Source organism: Psittacula echo, assembly GCF_963264785.1.
Source record: "Psittacula echo genome assembly, chromosome: 7".
NCBI lineage: Eukaryota > Metazoa > Chordata > Aves > Psittaciformes > Psittacidae > Psittacula > Psittacula echo.
The window spans coordinates 17,107,464-17,120,924 of record NC_137740.1 but is presented as its reverse complement, the minus strand read 5'-3'; the positions used below and the strand labels follow the sequence as shown (position 1 = coordinate 17,120,924).

The following is a 13,461-nucleotide window of genomic DNA, read 5'->3' as shown; positions in this document are numbered from 1 at the left end:
TATGTCTCTCTGGTGCAATCTCTGTCTGTGGACTGAGACTGCATGGAGAATGTAGTGATGGTGAGAGCCACGTCACTGGGCAAAACTGTATCAGTGACTCTCGTTTTCTAGTACTTTGTCTAGTTCCTGCTTGGTTTTTTTGTTTCTCTGTTTTTGATAGATATACTGAGCATAAGTACAGGAGCATCGCGTATGTTTTTGGGATGCTATGGCAATCACTGCAGTGGGATGTAAGTGTAATAGGTGAACTGCTGGTGTCCAACAGGAACTCTGCTCCTTTTCCTTTTCTTGCTTCATTGATTTAAATGCTGGCTGCAGCAAGGAGCTGATTCATGTTACAGAACAGCAGGAAAGGTGTCATCTGGCATTTAACAAATCTGTTTAGTGATCATTGCTGGGCACCAATCAACATCTGTATACTCTGGGATGAAAAAAAGAACCATTAAAATTCTGTGTTTGGGAAAGATGAAGCTTTATCTAACTTCTTATTTTCCACTGCAGGAGTTTATCCGGGAAGGTTGCTTGTACAAGCTCACTAAAAAAGGTTTACAGCAGCGGATGTTCTTTCTGGTGGGTGTTGCTTTCATAAACCCAAACTCTTCAAGATAAAGTTGTTGTGAAAGTGTGATGAAAATCAGCAATCAGAACTGACAGCTCAGTCTATGGGATTTTTAGAGCAGGCGTGATTGTGACAACACTGTCTGTTCAGCTGGTTTCCTTAATGGCATGTAGTTTTAATGAGATTTTACGGATTAATTGCCTCTCTTGTAACTAAAAAGTGGCTTTAAGGAAATGGGGCCAAACTGACTTAGAAATGGCAGTTGTTGGGGTTTTTTTCGTGTGTTTACAGTGGCCTTTAAACAACAGATTGTTTAAAAAGATACCAAAAATACTTGGCCCTGCCTGCTGTCTCCAGAGCACTGATCGTATTCTTCCTGCCTTTTTCAGTTCTCAGATATGTTACTCTACACGAGCAAAGGGGTTACAGGGACAAATCAGTTCAAAATTCACGGACATCTTCCTCTGCATGGCATGTTGGTGAGTGGTTTCAAGTTGCATCACAACATTAGGGAAATTCACCTTGAAGCAGGTGGGGGCATTCTTTCAGGGTGTGAGATCCAAAGCCACAAACTGCTCCCAGGGCAGTGACAACAGCTTGTGTGTCAAACACTTGTCTGCAGGCAATAAACTTGTTCCTTCCATCCTTAGCAAAACAGCTGGAGCACACCCTCTTGACCATTCATTTTCAGGCTGCTGAAAGAGGCTGATCTGGAAATAGGGATTTGTCCTGGCATTTTCTCCCTGTACACACACCTAGGCATCTAATCAGTCCTCCTGTCTGCCCACCCCCCTGTTCTAATGGGACTGTTCTTTCTGTGTTTGATTTACAGCTGATAGTGCTCGACCCACCGGTAAGTGATAAGCTGAATCCTGCTCAGATCCCTCTTTTTCTTACCCTGTTGGATGTGGTGGTGTGCTCCTAGAGCTGTGGCAGTAGAAACACACAATGTAGATTTTCATAGAGAGCCATATTAGACTTGAAATAGGTGGTATTCATAAAAACATAGCTGTTTTGCACTTACTGCAACCGGGTTGTAATTGTATTTGACTCAAATTCCTAGCTAGCTAAGGAGGACAGGTTTAGTGTTTCAGTCACCAAGCAGTGATGAGAAAAACCTTTTCTTTTTGTGCAGGTGGAGGAGAGTGAGAATGAATGGGCTGTCCCACACTGCTTCACCATCTATTCAGCACAAAAAACCATAGTGGTGGCAGCAAGGTAACATTTCTTTTCCTCAGTTGCCTGTAGGTTTGATAAATACATTCTCCAAGGAGTTACTTTTCAATTGTTTGGTGCAGAGCTAGGGGGTGTTTTGTGCATCCTCTGGAAAGCATGACTTCAAAGCAAACACAGGATGCTTCACAACTCCTTTATCAGTGTTGTGTTTTGGGAACAAATAATTTACCTCATGAAACAGTGTGCTACTAAGCACACAGCAGCAGCAAATAACATTTGTATTGTTATTGCCATTGTATTGTTTTCTAGTTAGCTGAGTTAACAGTGTAGTCCTTTAAACAACTGTTATAAACCAGGAGACAAAACAAAATCTAGACATACAAATATTTGAGAGACCTAAAAAGAATTAAAATCAAGAACATGCTAACGGATGTAAGGAGGGGAGAGTTCCCACATGGATCTCATGGAGGAAGCTGGGAAGGGAGAGATAAAATTAAAGGCTGATTTGGAGAGAAAACTGACTCCTTTTCAGTGTAATTTGTCCCTGTGCTGTGAGTTTGGTGCCTTTTATTACTTTATATGTGAAATATACTTAGGATGGCTACTATGCCTGTTCTCTCAGGATCAGCGAACATGAGAGCGTGTAACTGCATATAGCACTTGAAACAGCAGTTGTGCACACAGGGAATGTAGCCAGAGGTAAAAAAGAAATGCTGTGGCCATTTCTAAAGGAAAACCTTATGCTGCTGCATACCAATGCATATAGGTACATATATTTGAGCTGTAAAGCTATTACGACATAATCATGGCTTGAGCCATGGATCTTGTAATGAAAACTATGTGGGATTAAGATATCAGGTAATAAATCCTATGTCCTCTTTAAAAGCTATACTGTCTTTCAGGTTGCCTCTTGTCCTTGAACAAAATCATTCCAGGATGGTCATGCCACACATCTTCAAAATGCTTTTTGGAGTGAAAACATGATTTCATGTTTGAAATAACCCATCAGTTACGAAGCTGTCTGTATGAAGAACAGTGATGCCTTAGACCGTGTAATTCCTTTTCTGAGGCTGATAGCTCCAGAGGAGAATATGTGACCTGTTGGCTGGCTGTTCTCTTTGCTGTAAAGTCCAAGTTTTAAATGGCTATTTAGTCTTGTTTCAAGGCCTGAAAGTAGAGGTGAAGGCTGTATAAGGACAGCTTCCTATATGGAAAGCTCATGCGTTGGAGGAATTTGTATTTTATTTTTATTTGTTTAATGTAAAGGGGCTGCTCCTTGTCGTGGGCAGTGATTTGTGCCTTCCATCAGCACACTAGCACTCTGTCATGGCTCCAGGCTGAGGTGATCTCCATTTGCACTGTTCATTTTGCAGTACCCGCCTGGAGATGGGGAAGTGGATGGAAGACCTAAACATGGCAATTGAAATGGCCAAGAAATCTACTGAGAAATCTGACATGCTTCTGGAAAACTCAGTATGCAATCGCTCCAACAGTAAGTGCTGTTCTCTGCCTTCTTGAAAAGCATCAGTTGTCGTGTACTTTTCATCTTTCCTATTGTGAACTTGATTACGTGAATGGTGTGGGTTTATAATTTGTATGGTAATTGGGAGTTAATTGTGCTTTAATTGTTAATTGTGTTTTAATCAAAAGAAATATGCTTGTCTTCCTAGACTGATGTTCCTGGTAACTTTCAATACAGCGGGGATGCTTCTGTTACAGAGTTGTTGATTTTATAATGTCCTTTATTCATCTCTTACATAGATTTTTCTCGATTTAAAGATGTAGTACATTTTCATGCCCAGAAATTGAGTGGATTTGGAGATCAGCTTTTATAGTCCAGCATTCTTGTGCCTGTCTCTGCTGTTGTTATGAATGTGCTGAAACATGTTGTATGCCTTCTTGGAGCACTTCTTCCTATTCCTCACTAAGGATTAACTGAAGATGAAATGCGGGGGGTTTTTTATTTGTTTTACACAGTATTGAGTCAGCTGCCCCAAGCAGAGCTGAGTAATGAAAGCCAGAACAGTCTGCTCAGAGTGGTCTTTTGGAGCTGTGTAACCAGTTCAAGTTCATGTATTTTAAACCTGGACCATAGGAACTAAACCAGGGTTTTTTTCTCAGGAATCCCTGCTTCTCTTGCTCTTTGTATTGCACAGTTTTCTTAAACCAGTACTGAATTCTCCTTCCCCAGGATCCTCTGATGAGGTCTCTGTAGAACAGGAGTCCGAAGATGACACACACTCTTCTCGTAGCTCCTTGGACAGGCAGAGCCACCACCGTGCCAACACAACCATGCACGTGTGCTGGTACCGCAACACGAGCGTCTCCATGACTGACCACAGTGTGGCTGTTGAGGTACCTGCAGGGAGCAGCTCTCATGTCTCACTGTCCATCCTGGCTCTCTCAGCCACTGCTCATCCTCCACTCCATCTCCCATTTTGCCTTGGCAGCATCTCTGCATCCATGGGAGAGCATGAGCTATTAAAAGGCCACTGCATGCTTGCCCTCCTCTGTGCATGTCTGTCTCTGCATACACATGCTCCTGTCTCCTTGCAGCAGGGTTTTGCTTCTACAGAGGTACTGAAGGAGGCAAATATTAGAGGAAACCCAGGCTATCCTAGGACTGACTTGTTCCTTTGGGTTTCATCAGTCTTGCTGGAAGATAAGTTACCTACCCATGATCTTTTCCTTTAGAGATTGACTCTGCTGTACTGAGGTCTGGTTAGCTACTCTGCTACATCTAGAATTAAGAAGAGAATCTGGCTTCTCTGACCTTCCCTCACTGGCAGGGGTGAGCAGCAAGCATTAGAAAGTGCCATATGATATAGTAGGCATCACAGAAACATGGTGGCATGGCTTCTACGACTGGAGTGTTGGAATGGAAGGTTACAGGCTCTTTAGAAAAGACAGGTCTGGCAGGTGGGGAAGGGGAGTTGCTATTTATGTTAGGGATAGTCTGGAGAGTATGGAACTCTGTCTGGGGACGGGTGAGCAGTCGACAGAGAGTTTGTGGGTCAGGGTTAAAGGGAGAGCAGCGATGAGGGACATTACTGTGGGGATCTGTTACAGACCGCCTGATCAAGAGGAATCTGTGGATGAAGTGCTCTATAGGCAGATAGGAACAGCCTCACACACACAGGTCCTTGTCCTCATGGGGGACTTCAACCACCCTGACATCTGTTGGAGCGATGGTACGGCCCGGCACAAGCAATCCAGGAGGTTCCTCGATTGTGTGGAAGACAACTTCCTTCTGCAAGTAATAGAGGAGCCGACAAGGAGAGGGGCCATGCTTGACCTCATGCTCACCAACAGGGAAGGGCTTGTTGGAAATGTGACGCTCCAGGGCAGCCTTGGATGCAGTGATCACGAGATGGTCGAATTTGAGATCCTCAGGACAGTGAGAAGAGCGTGCAGCAAGCTCACTGCCCTGGACTTCAAGAGAGCAGACTTTGGCCTCTTCAGGAGCCTGCTTAGTAAGGTTCCATGGGATACAGCCCTAGAGGGCAGGGGGCCCAAGACTGTTGGTTGTTATTCAAGGATCACCTGCTCCAAGCTCAGGAGTGTTGTGTCCCAGCTAGAAGGAAGTGCAGCAGGAGGGCCAGGAGACCTCCTTGGATGGATAAGGAGCTGCTCAGGAGAACTCAAAGGAAAAAAGAGGCTTATAGAAGGTGGAAGCAGGGACAGGCGGCCTGGGAAGAATACAGGGATATTGTCAGAGAAGCTAAGGACCAGGTGGGGAAAGCTAAGGCCCAGTTAGAATTGAACTTGGCTAGGGATGTTAAGGATAATAGGAAGGGATTCTATAGGTACATAGCGGATAAAAGACAGACTAGGGACAACGTAGGCCCCCTCTGGAAGCTATCAGGAGAACTGGCTACCCAGGATTTGGAGAAGGCTGAGGCTCTTAATGACTTCTTTGTCTCAGTCTTCACTGGCAAAGTCTCTGACCGCACCACCCAAGTCTTGGAAGGCAGACACAGGGACTGTGAGAATGAAGACCCGAGGCCCACTGTAGGAGAGGATCTGGTTCAAGACCATCTTAAAAACCTAAACGTACACAAGTCCATGGGACCTGATGAAATCCATCTGCGGGTCCTGAAGGAGCTGGCGAATGAAGATGTTAAGCCACTGGCCATCATATTTGAAAAATCATGGCAGTCAGGTGAAGTTCCTGATGACTGGAAAAAGGGAAATATAACCCCCATTTTAAAGAAGGGGAAAATGGATGACCCAGGGAATTACAGACCAGTCAGTCTCACCTCTCTGCCTGGCAAACTCTTGGAGCAGATTCTCCTGGAAGAAATGCTAAGGCACATGAAAAACAGGGAGGTGCTTGGTCACAGCCAGCATGGCTTCACTAAGGGGAAATCCTGCCTGATCAATTTAGTGGCCTTCTATGATGGGGCTACGAAACTGATGGACAGGGGCAGAGCAGTTGATGTCATCTACCTGGACTTGTGCAAAGCCTTCGACACTGTCCCACATGACATCCTTGTCTCTAAATTGGAGAGACATCAATTTGATGGGTGGACCACTCGGTGGATAAAGAACTGGATGGATGGCCCTACGCAAAGAGTTGTGATCAATGGCTCGATATCCAGCTGGAGACCGGTAACGAGTGGTGTCCCTCAGGGATCGGTGTTGGGACTGGTCTTGGTCAACATCTTTGTCGGTGACATGGGCAGTGGGATTGAGTGCGCCCTCAGCAAGTTTGCCGATGACACCAAGCTGTGTGGTTCAGTTGATACGCCGGAGGGAAGGGATGCCATCCACAGGGACCTTGACATGGTTGTGAGGTGGGCTGATGCCAACCTGATGAAGTTTAACCATGCCAAGTGCAAGGTCCTACACCTGGGTCAGAGCAATCCCAGGCACAGCTACAGGTTGGGCAGAGAAGAGATTCAGAGCAGCCCTGCAGAGAAGGACTTCGGGGTGTTGGTTGATGAGAAAATGAACATGAGCTGGCAGTGTGCACTTGCAGCCCAGAAAGTCAACCATATCCTGGGCTGCATCAAAAGGAGTGCGACCAGCAGGTCGAAGGAGGTGATCCTGCCCCTCTACTCTGCTCTCCTGAGACCTCACTTGGGAGTATTGTGTGCAGTTCTGGTGTCCTCAACATAAAAAGGACATGGAACTGTTGGAACAAGTCCAGAGGAGGGCCACAAGGATGATCAGGGGACTGGAGCACCTCCTGTATGAAGATAGGCTGAGAAAGTTGGGGCTGTTCAGCCTCGAGAAGAGAAGGCTGCGTGGAGACCTCATAGCAGCCTTCCAGTATCTGAAGGGGGCCTACAAGGATGCTGGGGATGGACTCTTCATCAGGGACTGTAGTGACAGGACAAGGGGTAACGGGTTCAAACTTAAAGAGGGGAAGTTTAGATTGGATGTAAGGAAGAAATTCTTTACTGAGAGGGTGGTGAGGCACTGGAATGGGTTGCCCAGGGAGGTTGTGAACGCTCCATCCTTGGCGGTGTTCAAGGCCAGGTTGGATGAGGCCTTGGGTGGCATGGTTTAGTGTGGGGTGTCCCTGCCCATGGCAGGGGAGTTGGAACTAGATGATGTTAAGGTCCTTTCCAACCCTAACTATTCTATGGTTCTATGATTCTATGATTTTACAGCAGTGTTGTGTTATGCTGAACAGAGACTTAATATGTATCTGCTGATCTGCTGTTACCATGCATCTTACCACTCAGCATGGCTTTGTGGCACACTGCTGGCATGTTTTCATACTGAATCCTACAGATTTCAAGAGAGATGTCTGTTCAGTGCTCCTTATGCAGAGCACTGGTTGCACCAGAACTGCAGTTTCACTTCAGGTGGCAGTTTGGCAAGGTCAGTTGGGTAGGACTCCTTCCTGGAAGCTGGAATGCTTGGAAGACTTCCGGAAGTGGGAAGGACCCTAAATACCATGAAGAGAAAAAGGAGGTCACTAACTAGACAAACAGTAATGGGGCAGGGTGCTGCATCCTTGTATTTGTACCTTTCTACCTTCCCTGACCTGTTGTTAAGGCCTTTTTTATTTAATGGAAGGAGTTAAAAGTTGGGCACTGAAGCTCCTGGTTTTCGTGATGTAGAAAGCATATCTATCTGCTCAGTTAAAGAGGTCCTAGAGATAGGCTTAGGATACAGAAGTTGGGTGCTTTAGCTGGCAAAGAAAGTGATTTCTATTGGAGGGAACAGGCCTTCCTTTCCCTGCTTGGGAAAGGAACCCTCGTGAAAGGCACCATCTTACTGTTCTGTACCTGGATAATGAGACAACCCTGCTACAGACTCTGGGATTAAACATGTGAGTTCTTGCAGCTCCTTCTCACTTTGGTCTGTTCCATGTTCTAATCCATCTTTGATTTTTCACAACCCATTTTCCTTTAACAGATGCCTTTCTTGCATCACTTCTCTTGTCCTGACATTCTGTTTTTCTTTCTCTCCCCCTTTTCTCTGCTCAGTTTTCTGCTCTCTTGCTGTTTCTCCAGAGCTTCCTCCTCGCTATTTGCTGGGTCAGGCCCAACGGCCCAACACAATCACCCATGTTTGTTGGTACCGGAACCAGAGCCTATCCCTGTCTGATTACCTGTGCATGATCCAGGTAAAATGCCTGTCAAGTTCTGTGCTGGTGGGAAGGAGCCATGAGATGCCAAGGAAAATGTACTGCTGCTCAGTTTGTAATTGCTCGGTGAGCCCACATGTGCTTGTGTGAGGATGTCACAGCAGCAGAGTTGTAACTTGGATATAGTATTTCCTCGTGTTTATGCTTCCCCAAATTGTTCTCTATGTATAAATCTACTGCACAAGCACTGGGTGACTGACTCCAAGCCAGCAGTGCTCAACTTCCCTGCAGCCTGCTTACCACACTGGGCTTGGCTTTGCATAGCTGCCACATGGCACCCTCTGTTTCCTCTTTTGCTTAATTTTCCTTCTCATGCAGCGTGCTGTATGTGGTTTTTCTGCACATAAAAAAGGGCGGCTAAAGGGATGGACACCCTCCTGGCTGTCACCGTTCCCCTGACCACAAAGGAGAGTGGTTGCTGGAGATGAGTCAGTTCAGCACGCTCCTGACATTGTGCTGAGATACAGCGAGAACTTAAAGGGAAACTTGCTGTTAATGGAGAGAAATCACTGCCTGGTTTATAAGAAGTTAGATATGAATTACTGAACTGAAGACACAGTCACTCAGTTGCCATGTGAAGTATCTGGGAGGCTTTTCACAACAGGGGACTGAGTGCAGGAGCAGTTGTAGGAGCCTCAAGCTTTTTATCTATGGCAGCTGCTTGTTCTGAAGGACAAGTGGCCTGTGGTTTCACAGGGGTTTTCATTCTCTGCTAGAACCAGCTCTCTGGATACTTGCTGAGGAAGTTCAAGAACAGCAACGGCTGGCAGAAACTGTGGGTCGTCTTCACCAACTTCTGCTTGTTCTTCTACAAAACACACCAGGTGAGCAAGTGGATGGCTGCCGCATCCCTGGCAGTGCTCAAGGCCAGGTTGGATGGGGCTTGGAGCAATCTGGTCTAGTGGAAGGTGTCCCTGCCCATGGCAGGGGGGTTGGAACTGGGTGAGCTTTAAGGACCTTTCCAACCCAAACCAGTCAATGATTCTCTGATTTCCAATTCTGTTGATGGTACTGACCTTCTGTGGGTGAGGGGGCAAATGTCACCTTATGCAGTGATTAATGGAGGTGAGGGAATCAGCAACGTTTTATCCATTTCTCTCCCTGCTGGGCTTAGCACAGTTAAACAGGCATCAGGGATTCTCCTGCCTGGGGTGCAGTCAGTGCCTGCTTGGTAACGATCTGTGCTGCAGTGCACCTGGTGCCTCTTCATTTTATTAACCCAATAAACTGCGTTTATTTTATCCAAGTTTCTTGATTTGAGGGCACATTTCTTCTGGGAGGAATATTTTAACTTCTGTGTCAGATCTGTGCTTGGAGTTCCAGAGAGAGGGAGTGGAGGAGAAACGGGGAGCCCGGGAGGCAGCAGCGGGCAGGGGAATAGAAGCAAATGACTATAAAACCAGTGAAAGGAATGGGGGAAGGTTTCATTATCAGCTGTCAAAGGCCTTGCAAAAGATAAAGGCTGCTTCTCCTCCTGTTTTTTCCTAGATAATACAAAGGTATTAGCTGTACGATACACAAGAATGAGTGCAGGCTGGGATGAGCTGGGTGGCAGGGGATGCCTTGCACTAAGGGCTGGGCTGTTGGGCTGTTCCAGGATGATTATCCCTTGGCCAGTCTCCCACTGCTCGGCTATGCAGTCAGCGCTCCTGTGGAGGCAGACGGCATTCAGAAGGATTATGTCTTCAAGCTGCAGTTCAAGTCCCATGTGTATTTCTTCAGGGCTGAGAGCAAATACACCTTTGAGAGGTAATTTTCTGCTTTCTCTGTCTGTCTAGGTATATGATAATATGCTGTTAACTCACTGGTTCATCATCCAACTCCTTCCTCCTGAAAACAGGAGTTGTAACACAAGGCTGAGAGCAACATGCGCAGTGGTGCTTTTCACTTTACTTTCCCTGTAAAAATGTTTAGCAGCACTGATAGGGCTTCCACACATGGTCCAAAGTGAATCATGTTTCAAATACATCATGTACAAAGCTTTGCTGTTACATGAGCTGTTGAAAACCCTTGCACTGTGTCCTGCCGTGCAGGGTAGTATTGCTGGTTTGGAGTGTGTTTTTATTGAGAAGGTGGCATGTAGTTCTCCCTTCCTTGGGAGGGCATCACGCCTTTATAGGCAATGTATGTATCAGCTACCTGAGCAGGGTAGTGCTTTTTAATCCATTGGTTTCATGTGGTCATTTCAAGGAGAGAATGTCTAAATTGCAGTGGATGTACACTTACAGGAGAATACAGTTTGCTCTTACAAGAGCTCTCTGGAGCTCAAAGCACTGCAGAGCTGTTACTAGGACAGGCAGCCATGTTCTGCGGTGTATTTACCACATCTCAAGCTATTCATTTGAAGAATAAATTTCCTGAAAGACTTATAAAAGAAAGGTGGAAAAGTGGATGTTTTGTGGTGTTTGGTGAAAGGGGTACAGCTCACAACGGAAGAGATGATGCACTGTGAGTGAGGGGTTGAGCATTTCTAATATCTTTTCTTGCCAGGTGGATGGAGGTGATCAAGAGAGCCACCAGCTCTCCAGCCAGGTCAAGCCTGCTGCTTCCAAAGGATGAGAAGGACAGTCACACAGACTGAGGTGGGGCAGAGCTGGATCTCTGGTGTAAACATCAACAGAAGAGGCAGATGGAAACAGGAGTCTCTGGAGCTGATAAAGCAAAGAACCAGGAGGCTCATTTCTACCTGGTATGGAAAGTGGGAGTTGAAGGAGTTGCAGATGGTGATCACATCCACTACCAGTGGTATGGAAGAGGGTCAGGTCTGCTCCAGTTGAACCTACTTAAGAGAGAACCTAACAACTGCAGAGCTTCAGTGTGCACACATCACGGAAGGTTTATTGTTCCAGTTGTACCTGTACAGTAACACCCTTGCCTGCCTTGAAGGCACATGCCTCTTGGTTTTACTTTTTGACTGGATGGCCAGCATATATGGGAGAAAAATAGCAGCTGTCAGTGCTGCAGTTGGCTCGCAGCTGCTGGTGCCAGCGCTTGCTGGCTCCCAGAAGTTCCCTTTCCCCTGAGGCTCAGCATGGTTGGCTGTACTGCTGCTGTTCATGTCAGCCTGCTGGCACAGTTGGCTCAGGCTAACAGGGGATCCACAGACATATTAGCTTAAACACAGTTCATGTCGATCAGAAACTGCAGCTCTCATAGAACAACTCTGCTCTTTGGCAACTGCCATGGCAGCAGTTTTCCATGGGAAGTGGGAAGAATGCACCTCTGCTGAGCTGTTGAGGTTTTGCTATATTGCGGATCAGTACAGGTAGGGTGATGGTTTTTCCTCTGAACAATACTATGATTCTGTGCTGAGAGGGTCAGTCGCTATTCTCATTTCACATCTCTGGAGTTTCTTTATCCTGTATTATGCATTACTTAAGGCATGGGATGACGAACACACTCTCCACCCTGATGCAGGTGATGTTTTCAAGGCATTTAAGCAATACAGGAGAACAAGCTTCTCTGAAAGTCACTTCCTTGTGCTTGTGTCATGCAAAGACTCCTGAAAATCCCTATTCTTACCTTTAATTTTGGGGCGGGATCCATCTTCTGTTTCTCATGAAGGTGTGAAAGTCACTGGATTCCAGATGGAGCATTAGTGTCTGTGGACTCTCTTAAATCTCTGCATTAAATCTGACATGTTTGCGGTTTGTTCTGTTTTTCTAAAGCTGTTACATTTGGTTGCCTCCACAGAAGGACTGAAATAAGCAAAGTGCCACAAAATGCTGTTGGATGTGGCTTTGATGGGCTCTAGGGACTCTGCTTTTGTATTACACAGAAAAGTATTTGCATACTAGAAGGAACAATGCAATGGTGCAGTGAAAGAAAAGCGTCGCATGTTGGGAGGATGGAAGAATGTGGAGATCCCGTAAGAACAGGAACTACAGAGGCCAGCATGTGCATTCTGCAAGGCTGTTTCAGGTTATGGTCTAACGTGTGGGATGAGGACTGTGTGTTTCAGAGGGATTTTCCAGACTGCTCACTTGGCATTCGCATCCTAGAGAAGATCAGATCCAGCCTTGTCCACCACTGTCACAATGACCATTGTCCCACGTAAGTTAAATGTACCTAATTTATTAGTGTCTTTTTAAAAATGTTATTAACTGTTTTAGGTGTATACATGTGGATTGCTTAGATATGTTATAATGCAGCTGAATATGACTGTTGGAAGTAAATAGCATCTTGGTATAAAACTCTCTCAGCCTCTTATTCCTGAGCCCATCATCCCCATCCATGGCCATGCTCATGGGAGGATGGACGGCGTCTATACAGAAGCATTATTTTCCTCAGGACTGAGGGAAAAGGTTTCACACTTGGTCAATGAGTATCTTCATTCAGTGTTTTTTCCTGGGTGATAGTGCCAGTTGTTTTGTCATGGTCACATACTGGAGGTTGGCAGCAGGAGCATTTTCCTCTTTCATGAGAACTCCCCTACAGTAGCAGGGCTTTCTAGCACCAGGATTTGAAATACTGTCTTTTTAGAGTGTTCAGGTTACTCAGCAAGACTCTGGTCTGCAGTTCATGCAGCATCGAGCAGCAGAGGGAGAGCACCAAGTCACAATGATGTGGAGGAGGTGGCAGGGCCACCTTTAGTGAGCCTCTAAGTGCCACCAGGCTGGGGTAGCAGCTCCAGTACTGACAAACACTGAAATTAATAGAATCATGGGGTGGTTTGGGTTGCAACAGACCTTAAAGCTCATCTAGTTACCAGCAAAGGACTAACATACTCTGTCTTTTGCTGTACTCCCTCCTTGCACAAGTACTTCAACAGGTCTGTCTCACAAGGCTCTGTTAGACACAGCGTAGGTAGATGAGGCAGGTAGATGCAGGGGAAGACCAAAAAGAATGCAAAGAAAAGCAGCTTGAACCCATACTTTTCCCCCTAATAATATAATGTTACAGCAGCCTCATTTGTTTTATTCCTTTATTGAAAGTGGCAGATCCCTTTCAACGTTTTTAAAAACTAAACCCACTGTTGCTTTGAATACTGGACGAAGTCTGTGGGGACTGTTTCCTTTAAAAAGTTTACTCATTACACTGCAGTCCATGTGAGTAATACTACAAGGTACCTTATTGACATGATTTGCTACCATCATGAAACAGCAACTTCAAAAGCAGCAGG

General features: G+C 45.9%; 1 protein-coding gene across 2 annotated transcripts in view; it reads left to right on the top strand.

Moving 5' to 3' along the window:
- FARP2 (FERM, ARH/RhoGEF and pleckstrin domain protein 2) overlaps nucleotides 1-10,920 on the top strand; it is a gene marked incomplete at both ends in the record, with an annotated part of 70,977 nt that extends 60,057 nt beyond the window's left edge. For both annotated transcript variants that reach the window (XM_080623279.1, XM_080623278.1), the window contains 8 exons: nucleotides 502-570; nucleotides 949-1,038; nucleotides 1,695-1,777; nucleotides 3,109-3,227; nucleotides 3,927-4,090; nucleotides 9,056-9,163; nucleotides 9,937-10,088; nucleotides 10,830-10,920. In XM_080623279.1, coding sequence (XP_080479405.1) covers nucleotides 502-570; nucleotides 949-1,038; nucleotides 1,695-1,777; nucleotides 3,109-3,227; nucleotides 3,927-4,090; nucleotides 9,056-9,163; nucleotides 9,937-10,088; nucleotides 10,830-10,920 — 876 coding nt within the window. The remainder of the gene's footprint in view (nucleotides 1-501; nucleotides 571-948; nucleotides 1,039-1,694; nucleotides 1,778-3,108; nucleotides 3,228-3,926; nucleotides 4,091-9,055; nucleotides 9,164-9,936; nucleotides 10,089-10,829) is intronic.
- Between the last annotated feature and the right edge of the window lie 2,541 nt (nucleotides 10,921-13,461).